This window comes from Antedon mediterranea, chromosome 5 (genome assembly GCF_964355755.1).
Source record: "Antedon mediterranea chromosome 5, ecAntMedi1.1, whole genome shotgun sequence".
NCBI classification, from domain to species: domain Eukaryota; kingdom Metazoa; phylum Echinodermata; class Crinoidea; order Comatulida; family Antedonidae; genus Antedon; species Antedon mediterranea.
This window is the reverse complement of record NC_092674.1, coordinates 27,646,007-27,659,388: the sequence shown is the minus strand read 5'-3', so window position 1 is coordinate 27,659,388 and position 13,382 is coordinate 27,646,007. Positions and strand designations below refer to the sequence as shown.

The 13,382-nt window shown below is 35.3% G+C and overlaps 1 protein-coding gene across 5 annotated transcripts; it reads right to left on the bottom strand.

Moving 5' to 3' along the window:
• Positions 1–39: 39 nt before the first annotated feature.
• LOC140050197 (medium-chain acyl-CoA ligase ACSF2, mitochondrial-like) lies at positions 40–12,360 on the bottom strand. Of its 5 annotated transcripts, none has more exons than XM_072095283.1 (19): positions 12,264–12,360; positions 9,915–10,093; positions 9,298–9,426; positions 8,803–8,856; positions 8,429–8,541; positions 7,946–7,993; positions 7,584–7,704; positions 7,151–7,252; positions 4,484–4,632; positions 4,017–4,108; positions 3,730–3,803; positions 3,308–3,412; positions 2,403–2,551; positions 2,240–2,294; positions 1,958–2,044; positions 1,495–1,547; positions 1,239–1,296; positions 956–1,024; positions 40–691 (listed from the first exon to the last, which is right to left on the bottom strand). In XM_072095283.1, exons 2-19 carry the CDS (start codon positions 10,083–10,085, stop codon positions 638–640), a joined length of 1,683 nt encoding a protein of 560 aa, XP_071951384.1. In that variant the 5' UTR covers positions 10,086–10,093; positions 12,264–12,360; the 3' UTR covers positions 40–637. The 5 variants fall into 5 exon arrangements, with proteins under 5 accessions (XP_071951384.1, XP_071951383.1, XP_071951382.1 ...); XM_072095282.1 differs by having other exon boundaries at positions 9,915–10,106; positions 12,264–12,336; XM_072095281.1 differs by lacking the exon at positions 12,264–12,360 and adding an exon at positions 10,341–10,463 and having other exon boundaries at positions 9,915–10,106.
• Between the last annotated feature and the right edge of the window lie 1,022 nt (positions 12,361–13,382).

Sequence of the window (13,382 nt, the reverse complement as noted above, 5' to 3'; positions counted from 1 at the left end):
AGTAACTGAATGGATTACATATTGTTTATTATTTATATTTATTGGTTTCTCTCTTGAACGATGTGCCTATTTAAAATACAGCAGCTCACAGGTTGTATTATGAGTTCACTACGCATTTACACGATCGGACGTAATAAACATTATACTGTTGCATATCTGTTGTGGTATATATTTATTTCTAGTAACATTTAATTAACCATGTTGGTGCGGTAGATCAATTAAAAGCAAAAAAAACCCCGAACACTTGGCAATACCATTGATACTATGTCCAACCCCTATTCAGAAGACATTTTGTTGGGTCGGTCCCAGAGGTGTCCTCTTGGGATTGCTACACTGTGGTGAGGCAATCAACACACACACACAATGGTACATGTTGTATTTACAATGAACAGATAACGTTCTTAAAATATGATACACATTTTAACAAGAAAACCGCCACCGTAACACGCGGAAACGTGTAATTCTAGTAAAGCTATTTTGCTTTTTAATGTTAAAAGTAAAAACATTATGTCATTCAAATATGTGTATTTTCTATTATAAACCTCCACCGTAACACGCGCGAAAACGTATAATTCTAGTAAAAATATTTGTCTTCTAAATGTTATAAGTAATAACATTATGTCATTCAAATTTGCTATTATTTTTTCTGTAATCTTTCCTCTGCAATCTTCTTGATTTGTGCACGAGCAAACTTTAAAATAAAATATATCAATAGATAATAAATACATTATAATGTATAAGTTCCCCCAAAATTATGATAGTAGAATCACAAATTAACGTTAATTATAATTATCATAAAGGTGGTTTGAATATTTGGGAGCAGGTACGTCAATTCTTACGTAACACCTTATGGATATGACTAGTGAATATTCATGTTTATTTTGTGACGTTTCATGAGAGAGGTCTCCAAATTATGTATGAAAAGAAATATCGCGAGCAGGTAATGTTAGCCTACCTTTCCAGACGTAGTCAACGGAAATTGATCGAATATTACAATATGTCCAGGCATTGAATTCGCATTGACCTGTAAAAGAGTTTAGACCTACAGTAACGACGTTTTATTGGCAATAATCACACCAGAATCAAGAAGAGTATGGATAGGTAGTTGAAAATAGTGAGAGATGAAAGAAGGGCTAGCGTGCATGTACTCAGAAGCAACAAAAGCGCCGACGACGCATTGTCTGAGATACGCCCCATGACGTAAATAAGTCCTATAATCAAAACATTTAATTGTTTACCTTTTCAACACAATAGCTCTGAACTTCTTCTAATGTCAATGTGCAGTTTTCTTTTAGCCTATAAACAATTTAAGTATTGACGTTATCCATTGTGAATACTCGTATCTCTTTTTATTCTCGTAAGAAGTACTAAATTTTGCCACCTAATTTACCACAATAGTGTGGTTTTTCTATAAACAAATCGCACACAAAAGGTTAAACGTTCATTTTAATGTATACCAAATTATTATCTAACAATCGTCGGCAAGATACGTACATGATACAAGCACACACCTCTTCACCGGCTCTCGTATCAGGCACTCCAACAACCTACACAAAATAAACCACACACGGTAATAAATAACATCTAAACTGTGAAATATATGGATGACTAACTGTTCGCAGAATCACAAATTACGCAGTAAAGCTCTTATTGAGACACCTCTATTCAGGGGACACTTTTACATGACACGAATAGGACAATATTTTTTAATATTACGGCAAACCCCAACTCAGAGAACATCCCTATTAATGGGGGAATTGTGTTGGTTCTGTGTTGGTGGTCCCTTAATAAGCTCTCTAATACTATGAACACCCAGCAATAATACATTTTGGACACTACATGAATATTTTCAACTTAAAGATAACAACCAAGGGTGTACAGGCCTAGTCGTAAGACCAGACAGTGCCTGGGAACATCCTACTACAAACGCAAACCGTTAATGCGAAGATATTATTACCTGAACTTTCTGAACGGCTGGATTCTTCGCAAGAACGTTTTCAACTTCAATTGGATGAATGGTGCGGCTGAATTTATTAATAATATTCTAAAATACCACATTACAAATAAAACGATTTAAAAAAGCAATATTAATGTAATAAAAGTTCTCATAATTTATGATTTTTTTTATAAAACGTTAACATACAGTTAATATCGATGGAGTTGCGTAGATGTACAGTATCACATCGTTGCTTTGTAATTTGTCTGCTATGTCCAGCATTGAGTAAAGACCGAAACGTACCTTTATTCTACCTTTAATTATCAAATATCCATCCTTGTTCAGTATTCCAACATCTCTAAAGAAGACAACAATTATTAATTCGTTTATAATCAATTAACATAAACAAAACGCTCATATATTTCAATTCGTATGCAAATTTTAGATTTAAAAACTTAAACGATACCCTGTTTTAAACCAACCACCATCCGTAAATGCCTCTTGTGTAGCCACGTCATTGAGATAATATCGCCTACAAGCGAAAGGGCTTCGAACCCATAGTTCACCTTCTTCTCCAACTTCTACAGTTATTCCGTTTTTGTTGACGATCTTCAACTAAAGAAAATTAAAGTCGTGTTTTTTATTTCATTCTATATCGGCAAGTTAATGCGAAACGTCTTGACTCGTCGGTGCTGTCAGAGTTGAACCCGACGAGACGAGTCGCCTTGAGATAGCTTCGGGCGTAGAGTTTAGGTCGTCGTGAGAATGCTAAACATGTTTCTTTCGACGAGACGATTCGTCGGGCCTTGTAATACGACGCTGTCTGAGTTTGTCTTTACAAAACCTTCACACAGCATTCTTTATCGGATTGAGGTGACACGACGCGAAGTTAAGGTACACTTTTAAAAACAATTCTACGCATGCCTACAACCAAATTGGCGTTGTGATAGCTTTTACAGCAACGTGTTAACCATTACAGCGAGTCAAATGGCCGAGCAGTTAAGGCAGGGGCGCCGTTTATCGTACCTAAAGAGCCAACAACATCGGCAAGGTTTCGAGACCGACTTGCTCCTAGTTCTTGTGGTGTAACAAGTCTTCTCGGATAAGGACTATAATATAAACCGTATGTCCAGTGTACACAGTTATAACATATGTGCACTTTAAAGAACCCAGTTCATTATTAAAAAATGAGTAGGGGGTTACCCCGGTGAACTGGATTACAAAATAGCCCCTGCATCAGGGGGATTACCACCTATCTGATAGGACAGTGATTAATTTACTATTGGCAATCCTTGGCTACATTGCATAAAGACATAAAATAAAAAAATAATAAAATAAAACCATCATACAAAATAATAATGTTGACATTACCTCAGCATGTGGCACGATCGTGCCAACGGTGGTGGCGCTGTACTCAAACGAGTCGCTTGGAAGTTGTGACATAGCTAAACCGGTCTCTGACATCCCATAAGCATTCTAAGTCAAATTATATTTGCAAACTGTGAATTATTGATTTGTGTTTTATATTTTAAATAAAGCTTTTAATAATACAGGTTATGGAATGGGACTTATCACTAAGACGCTAGCCTTCGTTCAGAAAATTAAGCTACACACTTGGCCTGGCCTAAGCCCGTGTACTTCCGGTAGTAGCACTCAATCAAAAGTCCCTAATAACTAGATCTGCGCCGTTGATAACTAGACCTATATTTCGTCATCATAACACAAACCATAGGCATCATCAGCACTATAATTACCGCTAGTTAGGCCTATATTTTGCAAGGGGATCAACAAACCAGAATTCTAATTCCATATTTCTTGTCAATTTCTTGAAGGAGATGTAACGGTACAAGAGAACCTCCAGTTAGACCTATTACAAAAACAACAACAAACAATATCAGTGTAGAAAATGTAAGACCAATTTACACAGACGAGATAGATAGGCCTACAGATACGTGGGACAAGCTCGCGCTTTACCGTGTAAATTGGTATTTACGCGGTTTCGATTGTCTTGTTATTCTTGATATGAAATAAATTCATTTCGTAGGTAAAAAAAATAAATTTTAGAGCCAAAATATATTACCATTTTTCAGAGAACTTAGGTCGTATTTGTCAGACACCGAGCTGTTGACTAAATCAAATAAGCCAAATAGCAGCATAGTAATATCCGTACACCTAGATAAACAAAGAAAAGGATAGGCCTACATCACAAATTAAATTGTTTAACAGAATTAATTTTGTCAATGAACTTTCATTCACGAATTCACAGAATTGATTGTTAACAATGGGTAGGGCTAGTATTATTATTTAGTTACTTATTAATCCCCTTTCAAGAAAGATCAAGCGCTGCATTCGATCAAAACACAAGTGAGTCTAAAGAAAATCTAAAAGTCTCTATTGTCAGACGTAGATTGTGGTCGTCTCGCGAGAACTTTAAACATGTTTAATTTTTTCCCGACCAGAATTGTCGGTCCTTATCGTATGACGCTGTCTAACTTGGCCTTAAAGATGTTAAATAACTATAAAAGCTCTCATAGCACCTATGCCTACTTTTCATCTTGTGTTGCCTGTAGCATTTTTTCAAAGTTGTACGTCGGTGATGGGAACACCGTGGTCATCCCAAAAACGAGTGGTGCTGCTACTCCGGTAAATTCACCGCCAATATACGCCATGTTTGCACCGCAAATCATTCGGCGTGTCTAAAAGAGACGATTTTATGATGCGGTTATACGGTGCGGTTGGCCCACATCACAATAGGTCTATGAAATATAGTACAGTATATGGAATTATTCATACTATCAACACAGTCGTCAAAAATCCATATTTGGGCACATCACTACCATATTTGGCCACATCACTACCATATTTGGGCGCATTACTTCCATATTTGGGCACATCACTACCATATTTGGGCACATTACTACAATATTTGGGCGCATCACCAGGACGGATCCAGGATTTTATGAAGGAGGGGGGGGGGGGAGCGCAACTGTAGAGAGTCCGCACCAACGAGGTGATTTTGAAAATGTAACACCTCCAGATGGTCGGAAATGGCAATCTCACGTTAAATAAATGTATTAAAAATTGATATTTTAAATTATGAAAACTGAGGTACTAGCCTATTAAAGGGTGACATTTTTGGCGTTTCGCGCAAGTCAGCGTTTGCACGTACATGGCGGAAAAAAGTGCTTGTCTAGGGCCGTCGACATGACCTGTGGCGAAGCGAACTTTTTTAAATGACGCCCCAGATGGCCGGAAGAAATGTTACTGTCGCACATAAAATTCATGATAAATGGCACCTCTAATTTGCAGGAAAAAAACACTCTCATATGTAGCATGCGGCCAATGTGCAAAACGATCATACCCTTTCCCTCCAATAAACACACGTGACTAATTACAGGACAATATAACATTTTCTTGCCGATTTCATTCACTCAGTTTTGATTGCGTTGCGTTCAAGTTCAATGCGAACGTACATCAAGGGGAAGCCCCCAAAAAAGCGAAAATGTAATGCTTATTATAGCTCAATATTTATTTACATCAATTTCTTGAAGAAATTAAATATAAATAGGTATTGATACAGTTAGGTGGGTGACCTAGGAAAAAAAATCGGTTGCTAATGTATACTACCACAGTACACAGTTACCACAGTTAGTGTACCATTATTATTAACATTATTATCCTCTATATGATGATTATCTGTAACCACGGCGTTCCATTTTTGACATATATACACTTTTATTTAGGGTGTCACGAAACCTAAGAACACGAAAGCTAAGACCCGCTAAGACCTAAGATCACGAAAGCTAAGACCCAAGGCCTAAGATTACAAATATTTATCTTTCGCACCTGCCTTGTATTTTAACTCCCAACATTCATTCTGAATACCACACCTTAGAATTGGCACTTTCATGAAAAAGAATCACATAAAAAGTAACAAATACATTTTTAAATTGATGATTTTACAGACGTTTTTCTCGCACACAAAATGACTAGCCTACAGTACACTGGTAGGCCTACCCCATGTTCAATGTTTTTGTTTCTATGGAACGTCAAAAGAGCAAAAATTATATAGAGGGCTGAAAACTCTGTGGAGTCCATCTAAAGTGTGGAAGGAACAATAATGTAAAATTAAAATTGTAATGATAATAGTATAATCATCCAAGTACGAAGAAATAAATACTGGCAAATACATTTTAACTTAAAAATCATTAGAAGTTTTTTTGTTTCGTTTTCTTTCTGTTTTTATACTTGTACAATTATTGTTGCTCTTTTGGCGCTCCATAGAAACAAAAACATTGAGCATGGGGAGCTCGAGGAGTTACATTACAGTGCTGTATACAAAGAAACACGTCTGTAAAATCATCAATTTAAAGGATTTATTTATTTGTTATTATGTGTTTCTCCTTCTGAAAGTACTTATAAGTCCTAATTTTAAAGTGTGGTATTCAGGATAAAGTTAGTAAACAAATTTGGAGTCAAAATACAAGAAAGGCAGGTGCGTAAGAAAAACATCCTCTGAACCAACACATTGGAGTAAATATATACCAACAAACAACCCGTCAAGTTTGTTTGTTGTAAAGAAAAAATATACATTTACTCAACGGGCGAAAATAATGTGAGTTTATCTGTGTTTTGCGGTAGTATTAAATTATATTTATGGTAATAAATGAAACCTACTGTGTTTAAAATTATGTATGGATAAACAAGTATTGTTTTTAAGCTGTAGTATATCTTAGAATTTGTAATCTTAGGTCTTGGGTCTTAGCTTTCGTGATCTTAGGTCTTAGGGGGTCTTAGCTTTCGTGATCTTAGGTTTCGTGACACCCCTTTTATTTATGATTGCTGACTGCCAGCGATCTAAACAATAGGTATGCCTACGCGGTTGTATGGCCTTTGTACAAATAGTTCGTGCCCCGAGTATGGGTACGATACACGCGTCAATATCATGTTACATTCAGGGACTAAAATGCATTTCAGGTGAAAATAGGCTATTCATTTCGCAACTCATAGAAATTTGCAGACAGCAACGGCAACGGTGACCTCTAATAAAAAGTAAATTAGCACGACGCTGAAACAAAGTGTTTTAATCAAAAGTGAAAGTATACTTTACTCTTTTTTTTTCTCATTTTTTTCCCTTATGGTAGGATAAGAGAGCTTTACGGGTCACAGCATTTTCTTTACTTTCTTTTTAGGAACAATACTCGTGATACTTACATTCCTTTCCTTTACTTTTAGAAGATAATCAAGAGAGAAATATGAACTATTCAAACTTGCAAAGTGCGTATACGGAACAAGTTTTGGTTCCCCGGTAGAACCCTGTAGAAAAAAAATCATAACAAATATAATTATATATTATAATCTTAATGTTGTTATTATTGCCAAATATGGTAACTAAACATCTTGAATAATATGAAATCTTTTCTCCTCACGTAGTAGAGTTTAACCCACATCTGGTATAGCATATCTATAATGTGACGAGTGGTGCAACATTTATTATATAACACCTTAATGAATTTCTGTCATTTGATTGGACGATTGTGGGTCACATGGCATGCAATAGTACGGTAATTTAATCGCATAGCAAACTCCAGAGTGTAGCGTATCTATAATGTGACGATGTGGTACAATATTTAATATAAAAACTCACTGAGGTAAACCCTGTGTGTGAAATGTCGTCATTTGATACCAACTTCCTGGCCTGCTTGAATGCGGTCATGAATCTCTCTTCATTTCCAACTTCAACTAGGTGTTCAAGATTAATTGTTCCCCTAAGAAAACAGTTACCGTTTTAACCATACTTTTCGAAAAATAATACCTTCTTTCTGAACTATAAACCCGTATTGACGTCTGGGTACTGGTATTTTTATATGTTTTATCTCAGAGCAAAATACGTTTAACGGGCCTGCGCGCGTTTAAAAACTGATGATTGTACTATAGGCCCCCGACTAGGCCTACTTTTCAAACGCGTGCGCTAACGTCTTCGAGTAATTGACGAATTGCATCACTTACCGTTTGTTATTGGCGCCTACTGCTACGACAAACTGCACTCTTGCAACTCTGAAAATCGACATAGATGTGAAAATAAAAATACTTCTAATTAAATGTAATAATTATAAAGTGATATTAGTACACCGCCACATTACATTGATAAATCTTTCGAAACATTGTATTGTAAATTGTCATATTCACCACCATCAAACAATGCCTCTTTTTCATTTTCATTTTACACCACACTATCACCAAAATGTTTTCATTTTATCATCAAATCACACGTCGCACAAATACTTAAGCTCTGTCTACACTATCAAACTAGTTTGACAAGTGTTATGTGCCCAAATATGGTAGTGATACGACATCATCATGTCCATAAATGGGCACATCATTTTTCTTTTTTTTACTATAGTTGATAGTGTACACAGAGCTTACTCCATAAACGCATACTAAGGTACACAAATACTATAATGCTAATAAAAGAAAATACAGATTCCCTACTCATCCGATTGTATTTTTCCATGTTCACTTTTCTCTAGTTCTGGTATTATGGTACAAGCTTTCGTGTATAAATCTTCGGGACTTCGCATGAGGAACAATGCTTTACATGAAGTCTGAAAATAATATTAGGACCGGGGTAATAATGTGCAGCGCATTGAAAGCTTGTTTATAATGCGCTATATAAGAATGAACTATTATTATTTTCATTTATACTAACACTTTATTTTAGAATCGTATCGTTACATGTGTAGGCCTAGCTCCAATATAGCAACTTAACCTAGTTTATATAATGATTACATATCTTTTTCATTATGTTGGCCATCATAAGTACAAAAGATTACAGCAACCACATATAAATTCTGTATTTTAGATACCTTTATCATGGTCTTTTTCATTATTTGAATTGTATAGCCCGTTTGCATTCTGATCTGAAATAGAATCAGTTTAACAATTTACAACAATATCTATTCAATAAATACGATAGCAAAACGATCGTAAGCCTAGTCTATGCTACTAGCAAACTTGTGTACCACGATTAGTGTTTGGAGAAGTTAGTGCCACGTAGCACAGTGGAGGCTTCTTACACACTTTGGAACGCAGAGTTTGCAAACTAAAGTGCTGTCTACACAGTCTATCAAACTTTGTGACAGAAATGTGATGTACCCATAATGGACACGATGATGTCATATCACTGCCATATTTAAGCATATAACTACCATGTTTAGGCACATCAGTTTGTCAAACTAGTTTTATAGTGTAGACAGACCTTTAAGTTTTATAGTGTAGAGAAAGGCTTAGGTTAGAAATATAAATGTTTACGTGAGAAAGATAGGCATATTTCCTATAATATCAACCATAGGCCTACTCACCATGATCACCCCAATAGCCCTTGTTGCTGCAATGAGAAGGGGCCATTCCATATGATTACTTCCCAATGCTGCAACACAATCTCCTCTCTTTAGACCCTGTCCTAACAGACCAGCGGCCAATCTTTCAACCTAAAAAAACACCAATGTTTAAGTATGTTTTAGTAAAAATTATGAACTTTCTTTAGAACCTGTCCCATCAGACCAGCGGCCAATCCTTCAACCTAAAAAAACACCAATGTTTAAGTATGTTTTAGTAAAAATTATGAACTTTCTTTAGAACCTGTCCCAACAGACCAGCGGCCAATCCTTCAACCTAAAAGAAACAGCAAAGTTTAGTTAAAATTGTCTTAGTAAACAAAAAATAATAATGGAGTCACTGTAACAGGATCTATATTACGGCAGTTTTCATTCAGCTCAAATTTGTTTTCTTAAGCTCTGTCTACATTATCAAACTTTATGTGACAAAAAAATGTGATGTGCCCATATATGGACACGATGATGTCATATCACTACCATATTTGGGCATATCACTATCATATTTTGTTGTTGTCAATCTAGTTCGATATAGACAGAGATTTACTAGCATATAATTTACATAAGAACGTTAACTATCATACCTTAATCTTAAACTCACTGAATGTGACTCTTTCCTGGTCGCTGTAGAAGATATACATCGGTTGATCTGGAATTTCTTCGGCTCTTTTCTCCAGTATCTCATGGCAGGTTAACCCAATGTATGGGACGTCACAGGCGCCATGAGTATAGCTTATGTTACGAGCTATTTCCATTCTATACACTATTAGTAAGATCTAACGAATATTAACAATTTGAGTGTATGTCACTGTGTTCCACTCCCTACCTTAAGCTCTGTCTACACTATCAAACTTTATGTGACAAACAAAATAATTTGTTGGCAAACTAGTTTGATTGTGTAGACAGAGCTTTACATGATTGGACTGACATTAAGATACATTTTGTGTAGACTAAAATTAAGTATAAGGTTTTAACGTCCAATCTAGTAGAACAATTTCGATAACCCTTACCAATATAAAGGTGTAGGCCTATATTTTCGAGTAAACAGTAGCGGCTGCTTGTAACCTCAGACAGGTCACTGTAGGGTTATGTTCACAAAAGATTATAGAGAAGCGGAATATGCTTTATTGAATGATACAACACAATAGGCATATTTAAAAAGAATAGGGATCACCTCGACTTATATGGACTATACCATTATTATGATAGGGGTGTGGTGTATTATGTTTTATCATGGAGAAATTTCTCCATGGTTTTATGTAGAGAAGGGTGTCTATTAAATGGGAAGACAATACAATTGTTCTGTTATGTAACCTACAGTACAAACTACAAGTAACAATACAAAACATCCAAAACTAGCAATGCATGTACTTTTTATAAGGCATGTTATCATTAGGTGCTGTGTTAAGCTGCTTTCACATCGCGCCCACCAAAATTCACGTCGCACATTGATTTGATCGTGGCGCGGAAAAGAGCAGACAACCTCTCCTCCTCTCTCTTACGATTTCAGAAAAGAAATGGCTTCGTGATCCATCGCTACGAATTCGGAGCCCGAATCAGGTACGGATTCAAATCGTACGAATTTGGTGTGAACGACCTTATGCTTTACCACTGAACCCATTTTCCACGATAATTTTCTCAGGCCACCGGACCGAATCCGGGCGCGATGTGAAAGCAGCTTTAGGGAATGCCAAGATTTTGTAATAATATTACTAGTCTATATTAACTAAAGATATTTTAAATAAAACAAATTTTATAGACAAATTTAACGAAGAACCATCTACTAATTGGATAAAGCCATTTAGGAAAAATAATAAACAAGTTGATCGTAACGAGTGGTTTTCAAAGGCCCAATGCAAAACGAAATTCCATGCAAAACAACATAAACGGAATATACTATGTATAAAGGAAACTAAGATAAAACTAATTTTAAGAGTATCAATTTAAAATTTAAAGCAAGTTCAAACTCTCTAGATCTTGAGGGTCGTAGACAATCCTGGTCAAATCATAACACAGGATTACTAGTAAGATGTGTAGTACTAACGAAAAAGAAACAGTAAACCGCCTGATCCCAAGTCGCCATGTTTTATTTTTGTAGTGTTACGGATTATAGTTGCTAGTTAGTATAGGGACCTAAAAAAGAAATACTGTATAATTCATATAATTATAGTATGTCTTGTGTATTGTAGGGTTTCAATCAATCTCCTTCCTTCCTCAAGTCATTCAACTTTTTAACAAAAATTTTAAACTTAATTGCAATAAGTTCAGGGAAACATTTCATTTACAAATTTTGTTTTGCAATGTTGCTAATCAAACAGATTTTTAAGTCGAGAAACATATTGTATTTTTTGCTACACAATTATTTTGTGTAGCAATAAGGTTGTTTTATATAGCTTTTTGCTATGCTACACTGGCGAAAATGTTTCCTAAAGTTTATTGTTTAAATTTTACTCATTTTTTTGTGACATTCTCTTCTTGTTTTGTGATTTTTTACCTTTTTATATTAATACACATTTTTATCTATTTGTAAAACGAGCGATGAATTTCCGAAGGGATTAATAAAAGAGAAATTGAATTTAAACATTGAAGACACGGCATTAGTAAATTCGATCCCCTTTTTGCACCTCATTTCATTAGTTCAAATTTACTCCGTTTTCCAGAAATATGTTCTAAAGGTATTTATTTTTATAATACAAAAATGGTTCATTAAACAATCAGCGATTCTAAAAACGCTAAAAATGTTAACGAACCTACGAAGACAATTTCAAATAAATGCATTTAAATAATCTATTCCAGTTGGGGGATGTGGTCATGTTAGTGTTACAAAGTGAGTTGTCAGCTTAACCACATAAAACTCTTAGAAAGTAGAAAGCCTTTTGCCATTTCCCACTGACTGATTCGTATAAAATTTAAGCCATTGAACAAGTACTTACCGTTAAAAATTCGAATTTTAAACTATAAGTGTCAACACTTAAAATGTATAGACCTTATACTATACTGGCAAACAAACGCACACGTCTCAATGCCTAGTTTCACAGAAACGCACTGAAATAATAACATGGCATGTCACGGGTGAATAAATTGTTGTGACGTATTTATGATAATTAACACACATGAACATAATGGGAATAATCATATACCCGGAGTTTTGAAAGTCAGGGTTGGAGAAATCGAACGAAAAATGATTCAACAGTGTACTTTGGAATTAAATAGAAACATGTATCAGAATACGGGGTGCCGGTTGGGATAACTTTAATTAACAAAGACATGTCTATTTACTTTTAAAATAAATGTAGTTGTACATATGAGCAACAAAGCATCGAGAAGTGCATGTTTCAAGTATGCAAATTGAAAGATTTTGTTAAACATTATTATTATTATAGCTTTTGTGAATATCTTAAGTTAATGTTCTACTAATGTTCTTTCCATCTATATGTTTGCTTTCTGATGTCCAGGAGCACTTGGTAAATAATGTATGATTTCTATATTTAAACACAATATCTTTCTTACGTGAATTTAATAACATATTAAACACTTAACGCGACGATAATGTGTAAAAAACAGATGTACGTGTGTGTTTTAACGAAGGTTATCAAACAACCCTAAAGAAACGTTATTGCATTCCCGGTTTAATAAATTGCTCATAATTTCACCAATAAAGTATTATGTATGAATCGATTTACGGGTATGTTTTCTTCCGTTGGAAACATTGATTGATTTTGTTCCAAGACATGAAAACACGAGAAACAAATAAGGAACAATAAATAACGAAACTAATTTCCAAATATGGGTGTCCAGTTTTTAGTTGACTGTATTCTTATTTCAATTTGGGTATAGGCTACGTGTTTTAACCAAAGGCGATCAAACAAACCTAAAGCTTGGTTCTCCCTAGGACGCAACGCAAGGACGTAGATGCAAGTGAGTTGACCAATCACATGCGATGGATTATTCGAACTGTCGCTTGTCATTGGTCACATGCTTGCGTTTACGTCCTTGCGTTGCGTCCTAGTGGGAAGCTTAAAAAAAACGTTGTTGTTGCGTTCCGGTTAAAA

Coding starts and splice junctions, on each gene's coding strand:
- LOC140050197 (XM_072095283.1), bottom strand. CDS start 10,085: ATGGAAATAGCTCGTAACATAAGCTATACTCATGGCGCCTGTGACGTC. Junction 9,427..9,914: donor TCAGTGAGTTTAAGATTAAG/GTATGATAGTTA, acceptor GTGTTTTTTTAG/GTTGAAAGATTGGCCGCTGG. Junction 7,253..7,583: donor CACACACAGGGTTTACCTCA/GTGAGTTTTTAT, acceptor TTTTTTCTACAG/GGTTCTACCGGGGAACCAAA.